General features: G+C 43.5%; 2 protein-coding genes and 2 long non-coding RNA genes across 6 annotated transcripts; 2 read left to right on the forward strand and 2 right to left on the reverse strand.

Annotated features, from left to right (window-relative positions):
* Positions 1–6,244: 6,244 nt before the first annotated feature.
* atcayb (ATCAY kinesin light chain interacting caytaxin b) lies at positions 6,245–12,891 on the forward strand (the record flags this gene model as incomplete). The annotated part of the gene is made up of 11 exons (XM_080010875.1): positions 6,245–6,321; positions 7,512–7,570; positions 8,043–8,270; positions 8,728–8,886; positions 9,000–9,102; positions 9,476–9,607; positions 9,697–9,783; positions 10,253–10,351; positions 11,332–11,367; positions 11,526–11,573; positions 12,410–12,891. 11 exons carry the CDS (start codon positions 6,245–6,247, stop codon positions 12,447–12,449), a joined length of 1,068 nt encoding a protein of 355 aa, XP_079867001.1. The 3' UTR covers positions 12,450–12,891.
* On the reverse strand, positions 7,673–9,656 carry LOC307238030. Its single transcript, XR_013844424.1, has 3 exons — positions 9,531–9,656; positions 8,716–8,864; positions 7,673–8,257 (listed from the first exon to the last, which is right to left on the reverse strand). It is a non-coding gene; the product is annotated as an uncharacterized lncRNA (long non-coding RNA).
* A 4,316-nt stretch (positions 12,892–17,207) lies between the features above and the next one.
* nmrk2 (nicotinamide riboside kinase 2) lies at positions 17,208–20,010 on the forward strand. 3 transcript variants are annotated; one of them, XM_080010313.1, is made up of 8 exons: positions 17,208–17,385; positions 17,482–17,572; positions 18,493–18,541; positions 18,769–18,946; positions 19,053–19,124; positions 19,214–19,320; positions 19,585–19,670; positions 19,762–20,010. In XM_080010313.1, the coding sequence occupies exons 1-7, from the start codon at positions 17,360–17,362 to the stop codon at positions 19,668–19,670; spliced, it is 609 nt and encodes a 202-aa protein (XP_079866439.1). In that variant the 5' UTR covers positions 17,208–17,359; the 3' UTR covers positions 19,762–20,010. The 3 variants fall into 3 exon arrangements, with proteins under 3 accessions (XP_079866439.1, XP_079866440.1, XP_079866441.1); XM_080010314.1 differs by having other exon boundaries at positions 19,765–20,010; XM_080010315.1 differs by lacking the exon at positions 18,493–18,541.
* Positions 20,011–22,580: 2,570 nt separating this feature from the next.
* LOC307238031 lies at positions 22,581–23,483 on the reverse strand. Its single transcript, XR_013844425.1, has 2 exons — positions 23,447–23,483; positions 22,581–23,210 (listed from the first exon to the last, which is right to left on the reverse strand). It is a non-coding gene; the product is annotated as an uncharacterized lncRNA (long non-coding RNA).
* Positions 23,484–23,880: the final 397 nt, after the last annotated feature.

Raw genomic sequence — 23,880 nt, forward strand, 5'->3', positions numbered from 1 at the left:
TCAACAAACTATATTCCACCCACAGCTTGGTAAACCAGGTACAGCTTGGAGGTGAATTGTGGGTCCTGACCCACTGCTAAGGGGTCTACACGGAGCTGACCCTAACCCATAAAGGGATTCCGCCCAGTGTCTGACGTCATAGTGTTGATCTCTGTCACCATCTAGTGGGAAGCCATTCAGCATTGCTGCTGTTATACACAAAAAGAACGTTTCCCAGGGGTTGCAACCTGCCGGATTCAATATCATCACAGCAAAACCACATATTGACATATAGATTTGCCAGATTTCAAAACAACACCATTCCACCAAAAGCAGATTGTTTAAAAAAATTAAAAATAAAATAAACTGAAACTAAAACAAAACTAGGAACAAATAACTAGGCACAATCAAATCAGTGGTGCAGAGTTTATAGACATTCCTTTAGTAAAGGTGAGCATTTAATTAACAAACAAAGGCAAATTATAGACATCAACAGCCACAATAACACACATTAATATTTATAACACAAATAAATTGCCTGTATTTTGAATTGAAAATTGAATGCCTGTTTTGCCTTTTTTTTTTTTTTTTTTTTTAATATGACATATAGAAATGAAATAGTAAACTTTGGATGTTTATTTACATTTTGATTATTCAAATGTAATTTTTTTTTAATGCCATAATTATCTATTTTTTACCATCAGGTGCAGCAGTTACCAGAGCAAACAGTATTCAGGATCTGAAGCAAATGTTTACCGAGGCTGAAAGAAGTGCGTTGGCCAGTGGAGCCAGTATCAGAGCAGTGGAAAAGTATAGTGGTGATAACAGAATCTAGAAGGCAGCCTCACGCCAGAGAAGAAATACCAAGATAAACATGCGTTTCAGTGGGTGAAGGATGCTGGGGAGGTAACAAGAGATAGAGGAGGGGGAAATATGTGGAGGAGGGGTTTATCTAGAGAGAGAGAGACCATTAAAAGACATGATGAGAAAGAGAGAGAGAGAGAGAGAGAGAGAGCGGGGGAGAGAAAGAGAGAGAGACAGAGAGGGAGAGGGGGGGGGCGGGGATGCTGTTGCCAGGGAACAGCGGCAAATTTGAGAGCGCGCATCTTTAGTCATAGTCGCTGACGGCTTTTAAACTACCGGAGGTGAAAGGATGGACACGACGGAGGAGAGGAAAGTGGGAGAAGAGCTGATCTGGACATAGATAAATAAATCGGCCGTCCACTCTGCGACTCAACACATCGCAGGAGAGGGAGCCTCGGCGGAAAGGTAGGCATGCCCTGTTACATAACTCTGGCAGCACAGTTCCCATGATGATGAGGACGACTTCATCACAGCAGGATTAGAGCCTGTGTGTGTGTGTGTGTGTGTGTGTGTGCGTGCGTGTGTGTGTGTGTGTGTGTGTGTGTGTGTGTGTGTGTTGGGGTGTGGGGTTATCAAGGTTATTATTGCTAGATGACTCTTACTGCTAAAGGGGACATACACTGATAGAGGGGATATTGATAGAGGTCTTTGATAGAGGAATCCAACTGAAAGAGGGATTCCACTGATAGAGGGGTCAGACTGATAGAGGGATCCCAATACTAATAGAGAGATCTTGCTGATGGAGGTATCCTACAGATAGAGAGATCTCATAGAGAGATCCCATTGATTGAGGGATCAGACTGATAAAGGGATCCTACTGATGAAGGTATCTTACTGATAGAGGGATCCCATTGATAGAGGGATCGTGCCGATAGATCATTCTAATAGAGGTATCCTACAAATAGAGAGATTTCACTCATAGACGGATCCTGCTGATAGAGGGATCTGATAGAGGGGTCTTTCTGAAAGAAGGGCCCTACTGATAGAGTGATCTTGCTGATAGAGGGATTTTACTGATAGAGGGATCTTACCGATAGAGAGCTCTTGCTGATACACGGATCTTACTGATAGAGGGATCTTACTGATAGAGGGATCGGACTGATAGAAGGATCTTACAGCGGAAACCTACCAATCGAGCAATCTTTGATGGTGAGACCTTTCATAGACCATATTGATAGAGGGTTCTCATCAATATAAGAATTATAGAGGGATCCTACAGATGATCCTCACTCCCAGAGCCCTCTTTTAAAGACAAGGTAGAAGAAAGAGCGACCGAAAAAAGAGAAGAGATATCTCTTTTTTTGTGAGTATCCCCCTCACCCCCATCTCAATTACCTTTTACATACCTTCTGAAAGAGGAGCCCTACTGATAAAGGGATTAGACTGATAAAGGTATCTTAATGATAGAGGGATCCCCTTGATAGAAGGATCAGACTGATAGAGGGATCCTAATACTGATAGAGGGATCTTACCAATAAATCGATAGATCGATCTGATAGAGGTATCCTACAAATAGAGGAATCGCACTCATCGAGAGATCCTACTGATAGAGGGATCTGATAGAGTGGTCCTCGTGTAAGAGGGGCCCTACTGATGGAGGGATCTGATAGAGGGGTCCTTCTGAAAGAGGGGAGCTACTGATAGAGGGATCCTACTGATAAAGGTATCCTACTGATAGAGGGATCCCATTGATAGAGGGATCAGACGGATAGAGGGACCCTAATACTGATAGAGGGATCTTACAGATGGATCGATCTGATACAGGTAGCTTACAAATAGAGGGATCACACTCATAGATGGATCCTACTGATAGAGGGATCTGATAGAGGGGTCCTTCTGAAGGAGGGGCCCTACTGATAGAGTACCCTTTCCCATGCCACTGAAGCAGTTAGCGCTCCGCGGCAGGCTGCATGTGAACACATCCTCCCTTAACTAGATCACGTTTAATGCTTCAATTAATTCGACTAATTCCTTTCCACGTCGCTCTGCATCGTTCATCCTTGAGAGAGGCGATACCCAAACACTCAAGCACGTCTCCATCATCTCCATGTCTGGAGATGGAGGTTTGAAAAGTTGGTCCGGCAGAAATCAACGCTGGAAATTTGTCATTGTCCATCTAATAGCCATGCTATTTCTGTCACCATCTCCATTAAATCCTGCTTAAAATACTCATATTTTATATCATATTTTAATGAACGGGGATGAAACCTCATGTGACATACAGTATGTGGAGCTAAGTTAAAATACTGTCCGGGGACCATTGAAATTAACCAACAACTTTGTATGTTACTTAGTGTTTCATATCAACAAATTACTAATATTGACATTGTCTTTTTTTTTCTTTTTTGCTGTTCCAAATGTTGGGGATGGTGCTTTTTAAATCTAATATTTAAACACTGAAAGGAGACCGCAGGAATGAAAGTAAATGCTCTGAGATTGTAAGTCAAGTGGAAGTTGAAGTTTTAGACTCAAAATAATCATTAAAGGCCTCCATAACCTGGACAAACGACGATGCCCAATTAGAAACATTTCTTTATTCGTATTATATTATGAGTAAACAAGTACGATGTAGATACTCAATACTCTCTCCCTCTCTCTCTTTCTCACCACGTCTTTTAATGGTCTCTCTCTCTCTCTAGATAAACCCCTCCTCCACATATTTCCCCCTCCTCTATCTCTTGTTACCACCCCTCACCCCACCAGCATCCTTCTCCCACTGAAACACGTTTTATTTTGTTTTGTATTCTTTCTCTTGGGTTTTGGGGTGAAGCTGCTTCAAAGTAAGCTGTAGCGTCATGTATATAGTCAGATTGATGAAGACCATTCAATCACATATTTTTGTCCAATCGTATTCAATCAAAATCCGATACGACATCCCAATGGCGTGTGAGCTTCGGCCGCGGGCGGTAGCGGAGGGCCGCTCCGCCATCTGGACACAAAGCCGGAGCGGACGCGCGTGACGGAGAGGTTTCCCCCGCGTTCCGTCCATCGGCGGCGCCGAGTGTGAGCAGCTGGAGCTTTGCAGGGCGACATCTGCGCAGGACGGCAAGCCGCCCGCTTCTAATCCGCCGCCTCTGCGTGAAAATTCAGAGTTGATGACGCGACCCAGTCACAGGGTTACTGTCGCTTACAGAGCGGAAAGCAGTGGCGTCATGCAGCGTGTGAAAATGTGTTCCTACGTCAACATAAATGAACGAAAATTCAAACACGGACCTCAAAGTTCATCAGCCCGGGCTCTGCAGCACTGAATATAATTTATCATTTTTTGGACTCGTGTTGTTTCATTTTACCTATATTACAGTAGTAATAAGAGATGTGTGTTAAAAAAATTATACGTTCCTTCAGGTGCTACAACAGAAAAATAACGTAACTATTACATTTTAATAAACATAAAATAACATTTGAATAATGTGAAAAGTTCAGTACATTTTAAATTGAACCCCCCAAAAAAAGAAACCAATAAAAAAGAAACCAATATAGACCCCAATTTGCCTCCTTGAAGTCCCTAACTGCTCCATCCCTGCTGAGCAGCACATACACAAACACTGTACATGCACACGCACACAAATACTGTACATGCACACGCACACAAACACCGTACATGCACATCCACACAAACACTGCACATCCACACACACAAACACTGTACATGCACACACACAAACACTGTACATGCACAAGCACGAACACTGTAAATGCACATACTGTACACACAAACACTGTACATGCACACACACAAACACTGTACATGCACATACACAGGCACTGTACATGCACATGCACAAACACTGTATATGCACACACACACAAATACTGTACATGCATATGCACACAAACACTGTACATACACACGCCCAAACACTGTAAATGCACATGCACAAACACTGTAAATGCACACGCACAAACAGTGTACATGCACACGCACAAACACTGTTCATGCACACACACACAAATACTGTACATGCACATGAACACAAACACTGTACATTTACACGCACAAACACTGTAAATGCACACACACAAACACTGTTCATGCACACACACAAACACTGTACATGCATACACACAAATACTGAACATGCACACGCACAAACATTGTACATGCACACTCATAAATACTGTACATGCACACGCACAACCATTGTTCATGCACACGCACAAACACTGTACATGCACATGCACAAACACTGTACATGCACACGCATGAAGACTGTACATGCACACGCACAAACACTGTACATGCACACACACAAACACTGCACATGCACACACACAAACACTGCACATGCACACACACAAACACTGTACATGCACACACACAAACACTGTACATGCACACACACAAACACTGTACATGCACACACACAAACACTGTACATGTACACGCATGATGACTGTACATGCACATACTGTACACACAAACACTGTACATGCACACGTATGAACACTGTACATGCACACGTGCAAACACTGGACATGCACACACACAAACACTGTACATGCACACACACAAACACTGTTCATGCACACGCACAAACACTGTACATGCACACACAGAAACACTGTTCATGCACACACACAAACATTGTACATGCACACGCACATGCATGTCGCCTCTTTATACCGACCAGGGTTCACATTCCCAAAACTGTTTCGTATTTTGGACGATTCAAGGGTTTCTTTGGACCATGTACGGCCTTTTATCCATCGATTGGTTTGTATTTCAGTGGATTGTGAAATTTTTACCTCATCTATAATTTTTCTCCGCATATTTATATTTATGTTTAGTAATAGTTGTTTCAAGCCTTGTAAGAATGACAGTATTTGTAAGAGGGGGAGGAATAGGCGTAACAGCGCGAGCAGCCGGGCACAGCGGCAGCAAGAGCAAAGCAGCTTTTTTTTGTGTGTCTGTGGATATTTCTCAGTTAAAAGTAGCACTGGCTCCGCCCGGGGGTGGTGGTGGCGGAGCTAGAAGTCTCGTTGTCTCTATTTGCCGATTCTTTCCACATGGCTGCCGCTGAGTGTCTGCTGGCTCTAATGCACAGCAGCCCGGGGGACAAATGGACGACGGAAGGCTCCAATGTGAACTCTGTTCGCCCCCCGCCCCCCTGTGCACGCATGACTCACATTAAGCAGCCATGACCTCATCGTATCAAGCTCGCCCCGAGCAAAATGACGCACGCGTTAAATGTTTTGTGTCATCGCGCGTCATCCCGGGGCCGCGCGTTTTGGAACCCGTCCCCCACGGGACAGTTGCAGAGAGGCCCCAGAGTTCGTCGTCTTCGATTTGAGACTTTCAAGATGGATGTTGTGTGTAGAGTTGGCTCGACCTCCGTGGACGCCCGCGACAGTCTTCCTTTGTTTTGTTCCCCCCAGAGAGCGGAGGCGGCCCGGCGCCCGGATGGGCACGGCGGAAGCCACCCTGCGGATGGACAGCATGGAGGTGAAAGACGAGTGGCAGGACGAGGACTTCCCCAGGTGTGTGTGTGTGTGTGTGTGTGTGTGTGTGTGTGTGTGTGTGTGTCTGTCTGTTTGAGCGGCCGCGCACAAGTACCGTTCCCACTTCAAAGACGACCCTCAACGAGGGGACGATCTCACGGTGTTCGTTCCACCGAAGCCTCGAAGAGCGAAATGACGGGGCGGCAGGTGTGGTCCAGCTTTTTTTTTTTTTAGATCACAGGCCCAACATCAGAAGAGGCAAAACCATTGGAGCGCAAGAGGTGTATTCAAACACGCACACACACACACACACACACACACACACACACAGAAAGACACACACACACACACACACACACACACGCACACACACGCACACACAGCAGAGGTTCCTCGTTTCTGTTACGTAAACTTGGTTCGCTCCCCCGTCTCTGGAAACCAGATGCCGCATGTGCAGTGTGGTATATCAGCGCATGGCAGTTCACTTTGGGTGCAGTGCAAGTCTGTTCTTTAGTCATCATGAGGCCGCCTGATTATTCTCTGTGTATGTTTACCGTACGTGTTTGCCTCCGTCTTTGTACGTGACAATGGGAGTGGGGTTCATGCGGACCCTATCGCCAAAGACTCCTCTCTCTATTCCAGTCAGGGTTTGAGTCACATTTTGTTCTGTTCCTTTACCGCTGCTCACTGTGGTAATGTTAAGCTCTGTTTTCTGCCCCGGCCGAGCATCTTTCTGACTGGTGACAGTATAATAACAGCAATTACCATCAGCCCAATTAAAAAGTCCTTGCTAGCGGGGATTTTTTTATGTTTTATACGTGTGTTTGTCATTGTATGCGTGTGTGTGTGTGTGTGTATGCGTGTGCGTGTGTGCACGCGTGCGCGTGTGTGTGTGTGTGTGTGTGTGTGTGAGATCTAGGCCATCTTGCTGCAGAGCACCAGGGGCTGAGCTCACTCATTACACAGTCAGTCAGGTCGGTAATTATGGGTGTCGCTTTCTCTTGCTACACCCATTGTCTCCAAGACCAGAACGTAGCTGAATTGCACTCAAATTGCAGACAAATTCCCATAGATGACGACAGAGATCACAGTTTATGTCAATCCAATTTTTTCAGTCATGAAATTGCAATTCAACCACCCATCACAAGAGGCCACTGTGAGACGACTGAGAATTGCAATCAATAACTTCCAAAGAGAAACTGATTGCTGTAATAAAATGATTCATACAGGCCGCTGCCAGAGGACGGTGACATGGACTCCACATACGGCCTCACTGACAACAGAACTCGTAAGTATTCAACATCCATTATGCACCAGATTTTCCGGTTTAGGGGCCTGACAAATACAATTTGTAAAAAAAAAAAAGCAATTTTCATTATTGAGAGTGTAGTTTATTAATTTACTGTTCAGAAAAGCTTAAAATGATCTAATACATTTCTGGAGAATATTCTCGCAATATAATATTCTCGCTTCTGCATAGTCATGTTGTTGTTGGTTGTCGGCACAACAGATCTGAAATGTATGTAGCTGTAGTTCATTAAAATGTATTCAAAGAGCCATTCTGCATTAATACATGGGCCACATTTTGTCCCTAGAATAAGTATACAACTGTAACATACATGTGTATATTAATATACAGTATGCATCAGCAAAAATAAACCCTGCAAATACAGAATATACTAGTGACAGGTATCATTTCGTCCTCATATTATGAATGCATTTCATCAAAATGAATGAAATCTTGGTGCTCCCTCTCCCAGACCCCCCCAGCAGCCTGAACGTGGCGGAGCCCGGGGCCCAGCGGAAGCGCCGGACGCTCGTGGCCCCAGAGATGAACCTCTCCCTGGACCAGAGCGAGGGCTCCCTGCTCTCCGATGACCCCCTGGACACGCCCGATGACCTGGACGTTAACGTAGACGACATGGAGACCCCCGACGAGACTGACTCGCTGGAGTTCATCACCAACGGCAACGAGCTGGAGTGGGAGGGTGAGCGGGCGAGCGAGCGAGAGAAAGAGAGGGAGAGAGAGAGAGAGAGAGAGAGAGAGAGAGAGAGAGTGGTTGAGGACCTTAGGACCTTGGTATGTGGCCCTTAGGAAGCCTAGAAATGTCCTCAATTCAGCTTCACAAAATATTAAGCCTTAAAAAGTCATTGAATAGTCTTAAATTTTGATTTATGAAGTAATTTCAACATAAATCTTTTGTCTGAGTTTATTTTATAACATTTTTTTCATTACATTTTTTCATTCAAATTAAATTTTCATATTCTTTCTTACTAAATGAGTCCTTGGAAAGGTCTTAAAAACTATCACATTTAATTCTCTGACACCTGCAGGCACCCTAATATCCCCCCTTTCCCTCACCCGGTCTGACAAAAAAATAATCCACACGGTGAACACCATACGGAAAACCCTCCAAATGTTCCTCTTCTCACCTGCTCTTCCAGACGACACCCCCGTGGCCAACGCCAAGCGTCTGCCCGGGGACAGCGAGGAGGAGAGGGACTCCTCCGGGCGTCTGTGGAGGACGGTGATCATCGGAGACCAGGAGCAGAGGATCGACATGCAGGTCATCAGGCCTTACCTGAGGGTGGTCACACACGGAGGTACTGTAAATCAGAGGTCGAATGGGTGTGTGTGTGTGTGTGCGCGCGTGTGTGTGCGCGCGTCATTGGCTTTTCTATCAATCTGCTGAGCGATGTCTTCCTCCCTCTCTCAGGTTACTATGGAGAGGGTCTGAACGCCATCATAGTGTTTGCAGCCTGCTACCTTCCTGACAGCAGCTGTGATGACTACACCTACATCATGGAGAACCTCTTCCTGTGAGGGAAATGTATTGTTGTCTTATAATGAGCATATTTTATGAAAAGAAATACAATAAAGAAATAAATATGTTTTAATAACATATAAATCGTCTCCTTATTTTATTTATTTATTTAAAAAAAAGATGCTCATATTTTTTACCCCCATTTCTAATTGTATTAATAATCAAAAGTGTTTTTTATATATTTTTTTAAAATATATCAAATAAATACAATAATTTAAAAAAAAAACATTCCAAAGCAAACATTGATTGATTCATTGATTGATTTGGATGTTAACAAATGTTTTTTCTTGATCATAAACGCTGAGAGTATTAAAATGTGGTTTCACTACAGTGGAGATCGACTGACGGTTTATGTTGTCGTTTCCCAGCTACGTTATGAGCAGCCTGGAGCTTTTGGTGGCAGAAGACTATATGATCATCTACCTGAACGGAGCGACGCCTCGCAGGAAGATGCCCGGAATCAGCTGGCTGAAGAGGTGCTACCAGATGATTGACAGGAGGTCAGAGAAGGGTTCGGGATGATGAGGCCATTAGATCTGCCTGTGGCCAAAAGTGCCGGTCAAACGTCCTCCAAATGTCCCCCCCGCAGGTTACGGAAGAATCTAAAGTGTCTGATCATTGCTCATCCTTCGTGGTTCATCCGCACCGTCCTGGCCATCTCCAGACCCTTTATCAGGTGAGGACTGGGTCCATCAAACTGCCCATTAGGGGACTTGGTGGCCGGAGAGGAGCCAACCTGAGAATGTCAGAAAGGACATTGTAAAAATGTCATACAAAAGCTGCACGAGGTGGTGTTAATAGGTCATTTAGATAAAGATTGGTGAAGTCTGCATCGACACCACGGATGACAGATATGAGGGCAGTGGTTTGAGGTCTGTAAGTGTGCCAAACTTTAATTCCAAGTCTACACCAGCTCATTTATTTCCCCTACAGTCGCCCTTTATCTCGCTGATGATGATCAAATCACCATGTGAAGTGTTTTGTCGTGATAAGATCCATGAACGTATAATAAACCGTAGTTAAATCCCGTCGGCTTGCCAGTACTCAGAAAGGTGGAATCACATTTAAAGTTTTAAGGGCAAATTTCCGGCGGCGACACCTGCTGCTGCCTGCCGTTGCGTAAGACTGTGGTTCCCTCTGTGCAGCGTGAAGTTCATGGACAAGATCCGCCACGTTAACACCCTGGAGGAGCTCAGCCACATCATCCCCATGGAGCACGTGCAGATCCCAGAGTGTGTGCTGCAGTAAGTCACCTGGATCCCCAGGGGGCGCCACTGAGACACTAAACCACCGGGACCGACATCTACAGTACAGGCCTGCAGCTCCATCCAGATCCACTTAGGTCATGCTGTCTGTGTTAACCTGGTCTAAGGAAACGCTTTAACGGGTTTGGAGAGCAAAATTCTAACGCGTCTACCGCGTTAGAATATTTTGATACAACCAGACAGTAGATGAGAAATACAATAGATGAGAAGTATAAACCATTTTGAAATGAAACTAAATAAAAACATTCATCAAATTTTAACACTAAATGAATGAATAATTATACAATATACGAGAAAGCAGCAGGAAAAAGTAAACATATTTTCCCCTGCCCACAATCCATATCATCTTAATTCAATTTAGCTCTTAATTTGAATCCATTGTTACCACACACACGCACGCACGCACGCACGCACGCACGCACGCACGCACGCACGCACACACACACACCTGTATCTTTGAAGACCTTGAGTTTAAAATCTAAACGGTCTGACTTTGTGTCCAAACCCCCCCCGGATGAAAACAAACATTTGCATGAAAGGGACAGTTTGAGCCGTACAAATATCCCAAAATCCAATCCTAATTTATTTACAGTCAAACGTGAAGCGTGGCTGTAGCACAGACCCTGTTTGACGGGCCATGGAGGGCAAACACAACTGAAGCCAACGACGTTAACTGTGGGTCTGTCTCATTCCATTCACACAGTCATAAACTTCGTCGTGTTTAAACATCAGTTCGCCTCCAAATGGCGACAGAGTCCTGACCACGGCTCCTGAATGTATTTTAGATCTATTTTGATTGGTCCCCTAATCTCTCGGTTTTTCCACGTTTCCACGTTTGTACCTCAGAACTAGAAGCATTTAGAGAATAGTGTAGCAACAAATGTGCAGGCAAACAACAAAAACAAAAAATATATAGATTGGGTTATTGATTTCCAAACTTATCAACTTTTCTCATTTAGGTATGATGACGAGAAGATCACCACCCAAAAGGAGAGGTAAGGATTTTGATGTGAATAGAAGTCATAATAATAATAATAATAATAATAATAATAATAATAATAATAATAATAATAAAAGTTACACATTCTAAGATCCATTGATTCTAAGACATGGGTCATGGTTAAAAGTAATGACCTTGTCCTCTGACCTTTAGGCTCGAACAAGACCATCTGCAGGCGAACTCACCAGCAGCCAAAGAAAGGTGACCTGCTCCGAGTCAATACACTGCACACATGTCCGCATGCACACAGGGGTACTGCAGATGATGCCAAGAATACCATCAGCCATGATGTTTTCCTTCTACGAATTCCGGGAACTCCTATGTCGAATAGGATGGATAGTAACATTAAGTCAGAATGATCACTCTACTTATTAGGATAAGATATTTATGAATTATTCATTAATCAAATGCAATTACATTGCATTGATTACATTGATTTAATTTAAATAAAATAAAATCAATTAAAAAGCAAATAAGTAGTAAAACAGCTCAAGCAATATACAGTGTAGATGTTCAATGAAATATGAAATAAGCAATGTGCAGTGTAACATATGGTTATGATAAAAAAAACAATGACGGGAGCTTTTTTGTTACGGAGATCTAATGATTAATATTTATATGACCTTCATTTTTATTTTTAATCCTAGAAAATGATTAGAAAGTAAAATTATAGAAAATGATTTGCAACAAAAATCGACCACAAGTAAAATGTTCTCATACAGCTGTCGAGTGTGTTGATTAGTTAAAGGAAATAAACAATTTTAAGTTCATAGATTAGGTATATATAATTATTTATTTATTTATTTATCTATTTATCTATTTATTTATTTATTTATTTATTTAATTTTTTTTTAATTTTTTTATTTAATTATGAGGTAATTTCTTTTCCCCTTCTCTCCGATTTCAATGTGAACATATCCGATCCCATCGTGACACACTTCGCCAATTGAAATCTTGGCTGCTACTATAGTAACTACATTTTTTGATGCATTAATTTCACACCACTTAATCCTGTGTTTCTAAACATCTTCTCGCAGGCCAAAATCAATGATTGCGGAGTTTGGCCGTGACATCTGACATTAAGGTAGGAGCTCCTGTAGCCTCCTCTGTCAGAATCCTCTCCATCAAGTGGGACCGGCGGTTTGTAATGTCATCCTTGTGTAACCAAACTCTGGCATTTGGGGGAAATGTTCTGTTCTCTGCAGACGCGCATATACTGCATCAACACATTTAAAGTACAGCGGCTAAGTTCGGTAGGAAGTCGTCGGCCTAATGGGCCACGTCTCACGTCGGGTCGCGGCTTTTCCATTTTGTTCGAGGTTGCTTCAAACCGAAAAATCGAAGTGGAGTTGAACCGTCGGTAAACGAGACGAGAGGGTCGACATTTTAATGCGTTGTATTGCAGTTCGAGTTTTCAAAAATCACAACAAGGGTGTCTCCGGAATGGCAGTCCGAGACATTCTCCTCGACTCGGATTTCAGTGCGCAAGTCCACGTAATGTCACCCACGTAAGTCTTGAATTCCGATATTCCCTCCACGTCGAGACTGACGCCCTTACCCCCCTGCCTCCCCTGGGGGTGTTACGTAAAGTCCATCTGTTTATCTCCTTAGCACTATTTGCACGCCGGTGATCAATGCTATTTTTGATGGCCTGTACTACTGGGTGACAGGCCAGCGCGAAGCCGATCCGGTCGGGCGCGCCCCGTCAAATTGCGCCCCTGCGTTGCTGAGCGTTCCTATCAACCTCCATATATCATTCACATAGCTCTGCCACAGCTGCTCTTCGGCTCCGATGCTTCACCCACCCCTCCGGAGGGATGGAGGCGGCCGCTGGCCGCCACGCCGACGAAATTGGTGGAAGAATAAAGTAAAAACCCGATACGCGTCTGGTCGGCATTGTCCGAAGGGTGTGCACCCCCTGGCAGCGTTCTGGTACCCCCCCTGACTTTGACGCCGGTCATTTTGATGATCATTGCAGACAGACGTGGGTCATTGCATCATTGCAGATCGTTGCGTGATTTTTTTAAATCGCCATACCAGTCTGACTGATTGGAATCAGTGAAGTTGCAAGGGGTAACGTTTCGATATCTGTGTTTCAGACCCTCCCGTTGAAGAGTGTTCATCCACTACGACGACATCGGCGTTACGTAACAGTTAACCCCCCCCCCCGTCGATGCAATTTCCCCCATCACACTGTCAAATTTCCCAAAAAATACCCCTTCCCCGCATGATGAAATCGGCTTCATCTGTGACCAACTCCGTTCTTTACAGCATGGTTTATCGGGATTGCCGCGTAATGAAATACTGGCTACAAAGTAAGGACGGGAAAGAAACTACAGTTTGGGCAGGAAGCTTTGAAAGGCGTTGTTTAAAAGTGTACAGATTCCTTAAGTAACTCATGTTTCGGGAAAGGTGGTAAAAAAATGACTGGCATGGGGATTATTTGTTTTCGTTCATCGTTTACTGGATATCAATGTGCAGTCGTCATTTAACTTTGTAGTCCTTCGGAAATTGAAAAGCTTACCGCTCAGGTGCGTGGTATTGCAGTAATCTATTTTTTCCAAAGTTTGATCTGCGAGGACATCGATTGCATGGTTGTTCATATTCCTCTCCTCCGTCGTGGATTACTTTATTATTACCTTTGACTAGACGGGAGACGTTGTTACATGATATTTTCAGACCGTTAAAGAATTGCTTTACATGTTATTTATGATTCTGTGCCATCAATGTATTGTATTGTAAATATAGAAAATTTAAGAAATATTTGTAAAAAAATATAAATAAAACTGGAAATGAGACAAATTTGTGGCTTCACGATCTGTCCTTGCGACCACCTTTGACGTGAAGAGGCCAAAGATGGTTACGAAAATATGCTATGAATGCTCGTCCTGGGTAGACACTGTGATCGTGTCGGTATTTTACCACTGAAATAATCTTTCAAGGTGACTTCTCACCACTCACATTTAGATTCACGAGAAAGCCGCGTATCCCCGTCGCAGTCGTCGTGCCAAGTGGGTGGCGTGCGTTTATCCTTAACAGCACTGTGAGCGCGCCACTTGTCACGGGAGATTTTTTCGGGACGTTCTCCCTTTCAAGTGACCCTTCACCGCGCTCACAATTCTGCCATCACAACCTGATAATTCTATATATAACCAGTGACCGACGGCATTGTCGCCCAGGGACCGTCACCTGTCAAACCAACTTGACGAGCCTTTTCGCTGCAGCGCGTTCCCTCTGCATTTAGTGCGCACTCCGATCGAAATATACACAAACAAAATCAGTTAATGATAAACGTAGCGCTATAGATGTAGATGACATGTTTTAAATGGCCAGGGCCCTGGCCATGGCTAATGAGTACCGTGGCATATGGCAGTTATACATGAATACAATTAAAGAGCTGTTCGTCCTTTTGGGGGCAATTTTAGAAAATGTCCACTAATGCGGAATGTCTCATGGACTGCGTTTGTATAGCGCTTGTCGAGCCACTAAATACAACGGTACACGCCTCACATTCACCCGCCGGCGCACCGACGGCGGTGTCCGCCAGGCGAGGAGACAACCAGCTCTTCGGGGTCCTGCTCAAGGACACCTCGTCGGATGAGGAGGATCGAACCGTTCACTCTACCGCCGGAGCTACTGCCGCCCCTAACGTATCTGTAGGTGGGATGGAATACGCTACAATCTACTTCCATTGTTCCCCCGTGTGGCCGTATATCATGTCATCACCGATGAGTTGGAGATAGAGGGCGAAAGATGTCGGTGTCGCATGGCGGCAAGCCATGTCAACGCTGAACTCACCAGGGGCCCCCACTGAGACACTCACAGAGGCCCCACTGCCTTACTGTACTGTATGTTGCATACTGTGTGCTGTACTGTTGTATAACTGTACTGTATATCTCAACACACACTACCTCTCTTTATTCACACGCCGCTTTACTGCACATATCTGTATATACATAATAGTCGATTACTCTTATTTCTATTTTGTATTCCCGTTAAGTACATTACTTTTTAACTATTATTTTATTCTTTGTACTAACTGAATTACGTGTAAAGAATCTGTTGGTTTAATTTGGTTAGTTTGTTAATTCATTACTGAGCTATTGTGCCAGTTAGTACTAATTGTGCACCATCTCCGGGTGCGTCGCAATGACATTTCCCTGCATATATGTATGCTCGTATGCACAGTAGATGTATGTGATACATAAACATCTTGAATCTTGAATCTTGGCAAGGATGCGACGGATCATGCAATTTCCACTGAGATTTAACACGGCAGGAAACGTGACACTTTCAACATGGTGTTATATTCTTTGTACTAACTGAATTACGTTTAAAGAATCTGTTGGTTTAATTTGGTTAGTTTGTTAATTCATTACTGAGCTATTGTGCCAGTTTGTACTAATTGTGCACACTCTCCGGGTGCGTCGACATGACATTTCCCTGCATATATGTATGCTCGTATGCACAGTAGATGTATGTGATACATAAACATCTTGAATCTTGAATCTTGGCAAGGATGCGACGGATCATGCAATTTCCACTGAGATTTAACACGGCAGGAAACGTGACACTTTCAACATGGTGCCATGTGCTCTGATAAGCTGGGACACAAAGTTCAACTCTTTACACTAACGACACAGAGATAAGAGATCAGAAGGGCGGTAAACGGTGTGATCAAACACGGCACAAAATTTAAAAAGAAAAACGTCGTTTTCTGCACCCGGCGGGGAGCAGCGCGCCGCTGTGTTTTGGGTTCAGCTAACTGGGCTTCGCAGAGATAAGTGTTTTACAGAGCGGCGTGTCAGCCGCCATATCAGGGCTGAGCCTCTGTCATGACGGGAGGCCGTCACATGTCTGGGGGCCTCGGGGCCCACTCCAACTGGTTACTTGAGAAATATGTGTGACACAGCAGGTGGTCACACACACACACACACACACACACACACACGCGCGCACACATGCACACGTGCACAAACACGCACGCACGCACGCACGCACACACACACACACACACACCAGTCAACTAAATATAGAGCGGTACAGAGCTGTCCAAGCACGGAATTCTTTTTCGTCTCCTGTCCTTAAGACTTTTTACCCTCTTGATTCAGATGATTGGGAAACAGGAACTGAGTTACAAATTCTACTTGTATTGATCAATAAATAAAATTGTCTACTTTGTCATATTATGTAATATGTCATATAATTTATTGTCATTACGAGGATTTTGGCTGATTTTGATTTCGATTTTTGGCTACCAGGCTTGACTCTCCCTCACTCTAAATAACCCAACAGGGAGAGATGGTTAACGCTCGGATTTAGTGATTTGTGCAACAACTGAGTTATCGTTGAGGAACCCAGCGGCGTCGCGCTGCCCTTGGAATGAGCGGGAGATGTGCTTGATGAAAAGCCCTCTCTCAAATTGTGTATACTGTCAGCCGAGACGGATTTCCTCGCTGAATCATTTCAACCGATGAGTAGCTGGAAGAAAATGCGTTTTGCACTGTAAAAATGGAATTGAAATTATTTTCGTTTGACCTTCTATTGCCAATATAAATATGGATAGAATACTAGATTTTTATTTTATGCAGCGTCATCTTGTGAAATATGTTTTCTTTATAAAAATAAAAATAAAAATAATAAAAAAATATATATATATATACACTTCTATATATATATACATACTTCTATACTTATATACTTCTTTGCCTCCTTCTGATTGGTCATATCGGGAAACGCGACCCTATTGGCTGGCGTGCTCGTGGCGTAGGCTAAGGCGCTCCGGCTGAGCGCTATAAATCCCCAGCCCCGCCGTGGCGCATCAATGAAGTTGTAAAAGGAGGGAACGCTTTGGAGAAAGAGAAAGGAAAGGGGGGTTTTTTGTTTTTGGTTTTTTTTTTTTACTTTGAGAGAGAGTTTGTTACGGTGGTGTTCCCTTCTTTTACTAACTGAGTTCCTGAGGAGACCAAACGTCCAGAGGTTAAAAAATGAAGTTCATCGTAGGCATTGGCGGGTAAGGCTTGGTCTTCTTACTTGATTGGTTTTGTGTGAGACTCGTTTTTTTCTGCAAAATAAGTTCTTCGCTAATGTCGGAAAACTGACATTGCAGCATGACCAACGGTGGAAAGACCACGTTGACGAGTAGACTCCTAAAGACATTACCAAACTGTTGCGTGGTGCATCAGGATGACTTCTACAAGGTAAGACACCCATTCATGACATGCAATCATGCACATATATATATATATATATATACTTTTATTGTACCACTTTTGTATATTATTTTATATATTATATATATTATATATAAGAATAATACGTTATTACTATAATATATATAATTATATAATATTGTTATATAATAATATTATATATAATATTGTTATATTTATTAATATAATATTATTATATATGATCCAATATCGACAATGCATTTCAAGTTTAAACTCGGCCACAAATTTTAAAGTATATATTTCTGATTATTATTGTATTGTCAACCAAGCAAGTGGCTTTAGCACCCTCAGCCTCCTGTTCTCTTAGTAGCCTAGTAATACAGTACATTTGGCTGATTGTCTCCTGGACAGCCAACGAAAAGGTTAAGCGTCCCCACTCAAAGTCATTCAAACTCTTTTTTTATGTCGCCTTTAAATTCATTACCAGCGTTACCAAGACTTCGCATTTTGCTCATGTCTGTACCCCACGTGTCATTGCCCCCACGTAACAATTACATGTGGGGGCAATCACGCAATTACTCAACGACACCCTCTACACATGTGATAGTATGCAGTTTGAATGTCCTACAGTGCAGTTTCGATTTAGACTGCAGCTGCAGATTTGTTTGTCTGACACCATTATATTTAAGTTGGATTTTCCCCGCGCGGTTGCATCAGTGTCAGACTTGTACCATACAGTCATAAACGTAATCACGACGTTCATCCAGCGTTAAAAAAAAACCTCCTAAAAATCGATGCAGCAATTGGAACCCCAGAACGCCAATTTTGGCCGATCTACAACCCCAACTTTTGGTGGAGACGGGTCCTTGACTTGTCATGTCCAGGTGTGATCAGCTCCGACTGCTTACTAGGTTGCAGCAATGTTTTATTGGTGACTGTTATTTCAGAAACCCGATCAAATAGAAGTCGGGGAGGACGGCTTTAGACAGTGGGATGGTAAGAATGGATTTCGCGTAGGAAAACCATGCAGTGAAGTACTCTTTTCTTTCCTGCACATCAAACCCTAAAAGCTTTACGTAGTGGTTAAATGTGTGGACGCTGGTCGTCCACTTGACCATTCTTGGCTAATGTGCGTTGGAAACACATTGGTCATTGCGGTTTGGTGTGTGTGTTCTGAAAGCCCGCTCTGCTCTGTATCTTTCCCCTGCCCCGTGTGTAAACAGTGATCACGGCCCTGGACATGGAGGCCATGGTGAGCACCATACGAGGCTGGCAGGAAAACCCAGTCAAGTTCGCTCGCTCCCATGGTGTCAGCTTGTCGGCGGACGCCGAGGAATCCAACCCGGAGAGCACGGGGCTCCACATTCTCATTGTGGAGGGCTTCCTCCTGTACAACTACAAGTGGGTCACTTGGCCGAATCAATCAGTCTGTGGCTCATACCGCCCGACACCCGACACTGTTTTTACATAATTCCCCCCCGGCGCGACTCTCGTTTCCTCTCCGCAGGCCTCTCCTGGATGTGTACGACAAGTGTTACTACATCTCCGTTCCATACGAGGAGTGCAAACAGAGACGGAGGTGAGGGGGCTTTCCGGTGGGATTTCCTGCCGGGTTTAATTGCTGCGTATTAAAAAAGGTGTGTTTCATCAAATTTTCTGCCCCGGCAGTACAAGAACGTACACGGTCCCTGACCCCCCCGGCTTATTCGACGGCCACGTCTGGCCCATGTACTTGAGACACAGGAAGGAGATGGAGAACAACTGCAATTGCATCGGTAAGGAGTCAAAACACTCCCAGATGGACGTGAACATGAGGGTGGATTCATCTGGAAACGATGGCGTTTTTGTGGCCATATATCACATTTCTCAGATTTACCCCCTTAATCCCTCCCGGTAAATACACAAAGTGAATGAACAGCCCACTCCCCTGTAATAAAAATGAAGGATGGATTGACTATTAACCAACAGTTGACCTTGTGTAACTAACTGTTGCTTAAAACTGGGTTAAAGGCTTTACCGACTTTTGTGTTTCCCCACAGAGTACCTCGACGGCATGAATTCAAAAGAAAAGCTCTACACCCAGGTCTATGAAAGCATTCAGAATTCCCTGCTCAACAGCTTATAGGTAAATGACAAATCGTCAAACCTTTGACGTTACACATCGTCCTTACTGTATGAATTTGTGTCGCTCACTATTGTTCTCTCTCTCTTCACAGCAGGATGCAAGACACGGAGAACTTGTGTATAGACTTGTAAATATACTTTTGAGTAATGTGTAACATCGAAACAGCGCCTCTAGCCTATTATCATTTTTTTTGTTCTTGATCTGTAAATAGTTAGCCATGTAACCCAAGAACCCAAGATGGCAGAGACATTTTATATAATCCAACGTAACTTTTTCAAAAGATGAACCACTTCTGGACGGGAAGGAGGAATTCCGCAACTTAAAGAAACAACTGAATCTACTCCCTGTGTGCTGTGTCTTTAATTCTCACGTGTGTAATTATAAAGTCTAGATGTATAACTATAGCCCCTTTTACACTGCACAAAAAAACCCACCAACACCTGCTGACATCTGGCTTTTGTCTTTAATGGGAAAGGTTACAATCAACATTCGTTCCTGGGACCAATAACACGCTCATTTCCGCCCGATGCTATGACCGCGTTAAAGTTTCGGACGTTGATGCGTGACTACAAAGGAACACACTCCTCATTTCATATACGATTTAGAATCCAGAAATCAGACTTTTTTTTTTTCCCCACGTGCGGGACATGAAACCTTTGGGGACCATTCCGTGGGGACCGCTCCATGCGTGCTCCCCACTGGGCTCCAAGCCTCTCCAGCAACACCCCAAGCCTCCCCCCCCGCCCAATGTCGAATGTGACACACCAGAAAAAAAAAAAGAAAAGCATATTCGTCTACTGGCAATGGGGAAGGAGTCAATCGCCTATTTTTAGTGGGTTTACATACATAAAAAAACAAACCTGCATATACACATTCATTTTGGTGTAAATACGTTATATGATAAACACAATTCACACCCCTTTCCATTAAAGGAGCCTACTTTTAAGACCGTAGCTATCAGAACCCTAAATTAATAAACAACCACTGGTTATATATTCATCAGACTGTTTAACACGCTTCCTCATTATCTATGAGTTCCTTATTGTTGCCGTTACGAAGGCGGCTGATACGTGAGCCTCTAATCACAATGGATTACTTCCAATTCAAGACCAAATGGAATTAATCATTAACCACCGTCTTCCTAAGGTGCGGATGTGAGTCTATAAAGCGGGAAAACAAAATAAGACAGGTCAAAATATACATTAAATGGGACTATAAATCACTTCCTACCCATTCCATCTTTTGAAAATACACGCCACTACTACTTTCATTCATTCCCCCATTTGCTTGTTCAATACTCTTTACCGCAAATTCTCCAAAAATCGTGTCTAAACCCATCACATTTCACTCAAATTCAAGGCAAAACTTTGGAGTGATGAGCAAGCGATAGAGATAGATAGAGACGGAATCCCTGACACGAATACACTTCCCGTCACCTGCTCCACCACACGTTGAGCAGGCCCCAATCCCCGTCCCGCAGACGATGGACGCTCACCCTACCAAACTCTACAAACACCACAATGTCAAACATTAAAACATAAAGCATTCCGTATGAGCGGGTTCCCGAACCATAAATTTTACTGAGCAAACTGCGCTGTGCGTCTTCCTCCCAACTCTTCACATTGAGAACACCTTCACTGCACTGGTAGCACAGGCCCTGGTATGCAGCGCTTATAGTGCAACCACCCCCTATAGGTCCAGTGACCTTTAAAGAGTCACACAAGTCTTTAACCCCCCATGCCGTCGCTATGTGCTGAGAAATGAGGACACGTCCAGAAGCACATTGTTCACTTTATTTGGGCTTCAATGTCAAAACCTTCAATCAAGAATCTAATATTTTCGGTGCAGTTGCAGTATTGCCTTCTAAATCACAAGAGGCATACCTTCTCCCAGGCATGTTATTGTAACAAGGTCTCAATTTCCCAAGAGACGGCCGTTGATGCACAGTCTAACAATCTATGTATGTAATTCTGGAATCCCCTCGGATGTCCCTGTGCTAAAGATTATTCCAAGAAGTGGGCCGCGCCCCAGGCCTTGGCACGGCAAAACTGTATACGGGTGGGGTTTTTAAAGGGGTGTGTGCAGATGGCTGCAGAGTCTTGTGATGGATTTCTGGGAGTGCTTGCGTGTCGTGAGTTGCCCCGGCCCCGAGGGGAGTGGGCCTGCCTGTTTATATATAGACCAAGTGCTTGGTGTGTCAGGGGATTATATTTGGCTATTGTATAGACAGTGAATATGCAGCCACTTGAAGAGCCCCACGCTTGCTCCGACCCCCGGCTCGGACCAATCCCCTGCTGCCGCTGCCGGCCTGGCCGAGCCCTGATGTTCGGCATGTGCTCCAACGTCATCCATTGCCTTAGCGACGCCAAAAGCATCCCCCCCCCACCCCCCCACCCTCCCCAAAAAAGCAACACAGGTGCTTCCAAATTTGGACAGAGAGCAAAGAACATGTGATATGACTTGCACCCCCTGGGATGTGTGATGAGGACCCCCCAAGGCATGTGAGCGGAGGTGGTTGGGCCGCCGTACGACAGCTTTATGAGCTGTGTCTCAGAAGAATTTACACTTTTTTAAAAATATATTCAATGAATAAATTGACCTTTTGTTCCTCCCCGCAAATCCTGTTCCAAGGGCAGTGGCCGGTGTAAAGCCGACTGGAACATAGTGTTCAAATGGATACATGTTTATATTACACGTCAAGCAAAGATCCGAAAACAAAATAGTCGTCTTTGAAGGAAGTTAAATGCTGACACATAAAAAAGAAATCAAAATTAGATGAGATCCACCACGTGTATTTTCAAACTGACTTTGAAAATAGACTCAATAGTTGCACATGGTGTCTTGCACAATATTACTTTCTTCCCAGTCGGACTCTGAGGTGTATTGTACGACAATGCCACTACAACACTGTCCATGCAGTACTGTACTTTATTGGGATAAGATGAAACTCTGAGTGAAAAACATATTGAAAAGTAGGCTATGATATGTGGGAAATAACCATTTGGAGGGACAAAAAAATAAAAAAATAGAACAAGAAACAAATAGGTCAGAACACTGAGGGCACTTGGAGGTGAAGAGCATGGAATCAAGCCAAATAACTTTACATTAAATTAATGAATGCCAACATGTACTTCAAATACGATAATATGATCAAATATTTGCAATAATTTTACATTTAACATTTAGCATCTGCTTGGTTATCAACAGGGGAATTTACAAATATTAAAACTCCAATTGGGGTAAATTATTCATTGAAATCACAAAATCAAAAAGTAAAGAACTTTAGGACGTCTGTTCACACCATTTCTCTATTTGTATTTCACACTGTTTCACTCTCACCTGTGTTGTCTGCCCATGCTCAGAAGTACGTATACCCTCTGGATCTATCATTTAGTTGTGCATTCCTCAGAATGGAGGTGCGGGGCGTCAGGGAAAGACAACGGGTACATTCCTTTGGGGTTTCTTGTGGAGAAACCATTTTAGACCATCGTCTTCCTTAAATCGCACAAGAAGCAAAGATCTGAGAGCAGCCCTGGGTACCTATATTTATGGAATAAGATATATTCAAAGCGTGAGAAAGAATTAGTTTCACCGGTCGATCAGAGCAAATGGGGAAGTCTGTAGGATTTCCATGAAAACAAGTTTTATTTCCAACACTCTTAACTTACAATAACAATAAATTCAACTGCATGTGGACACATTTATTTGTGATTTGTTTACTTATATTGTTCACGTCAGACACACAAGTAAAAACTGAATTTATCGTAAATACTTACTGGCTAAATTTTGTATATGTCCTGCTCGAAAAGTCTTGTGCCAAACCAGTGCGCAGGATGAGGCACTCTTATAAGTCTGGGAAGCAGCAGGGCGGGACTCTAGTGCCTCTCAAGTTTCCATTCTAATAATAAGAACAGGACACGTGGTGAACCTGCTTCTGCCCTAATTTGTAGATGAAACCTAAACCCTGGCTGGAATGCTTGGCGCACCAAAAGTTCACCGTGGAGGATTTTTGTTGGGTAGAGACTTCCCATGATTAATCTATCTATCTATCTATCTATCTATCTATCTATCTATCTATCTATCTATCTATCTATCTATCTATCTATCTATCTATCTATCTATCTATCTATCTTCTTTTTATCTATCTATCTATCTATCTATCTATCTATCTATCTATCTATCTATCTATCTATCTATTTATTTATTTATT

This window comes from Zeus faber (assembly GCF_960531495.2).
Source record: "Zeus faber genome assembly, chromosome: 12".
Taxonomy (NCBI): Eukaryota; Metazoa; Chordata; class Actinopteri; order Zeiformes; family Zeidae; genus Zeus; species Zeus faber.

Coding starts and splice junctions, on each gene's coding strand:
- nmrk2 (XM_080010313.1), top strand. CDS start 17,360: ATGAAGTTCATCGTAGGCATTGGCGG. Junction 17,386..17,481: donor TTCATCGTAGGCATTGGCGG/GTAAGGCTTGGT, acceptor CTGACATTGCAG/CATGACCAACGGTGGAAAGA. Junction 19,125..19,213: donor GAGTGCAAACAGAGACGGAG/GTGAGGGGGCTT, acceptor CTGCCCCGGCAG/TACAAGAACGTACACGGTCC.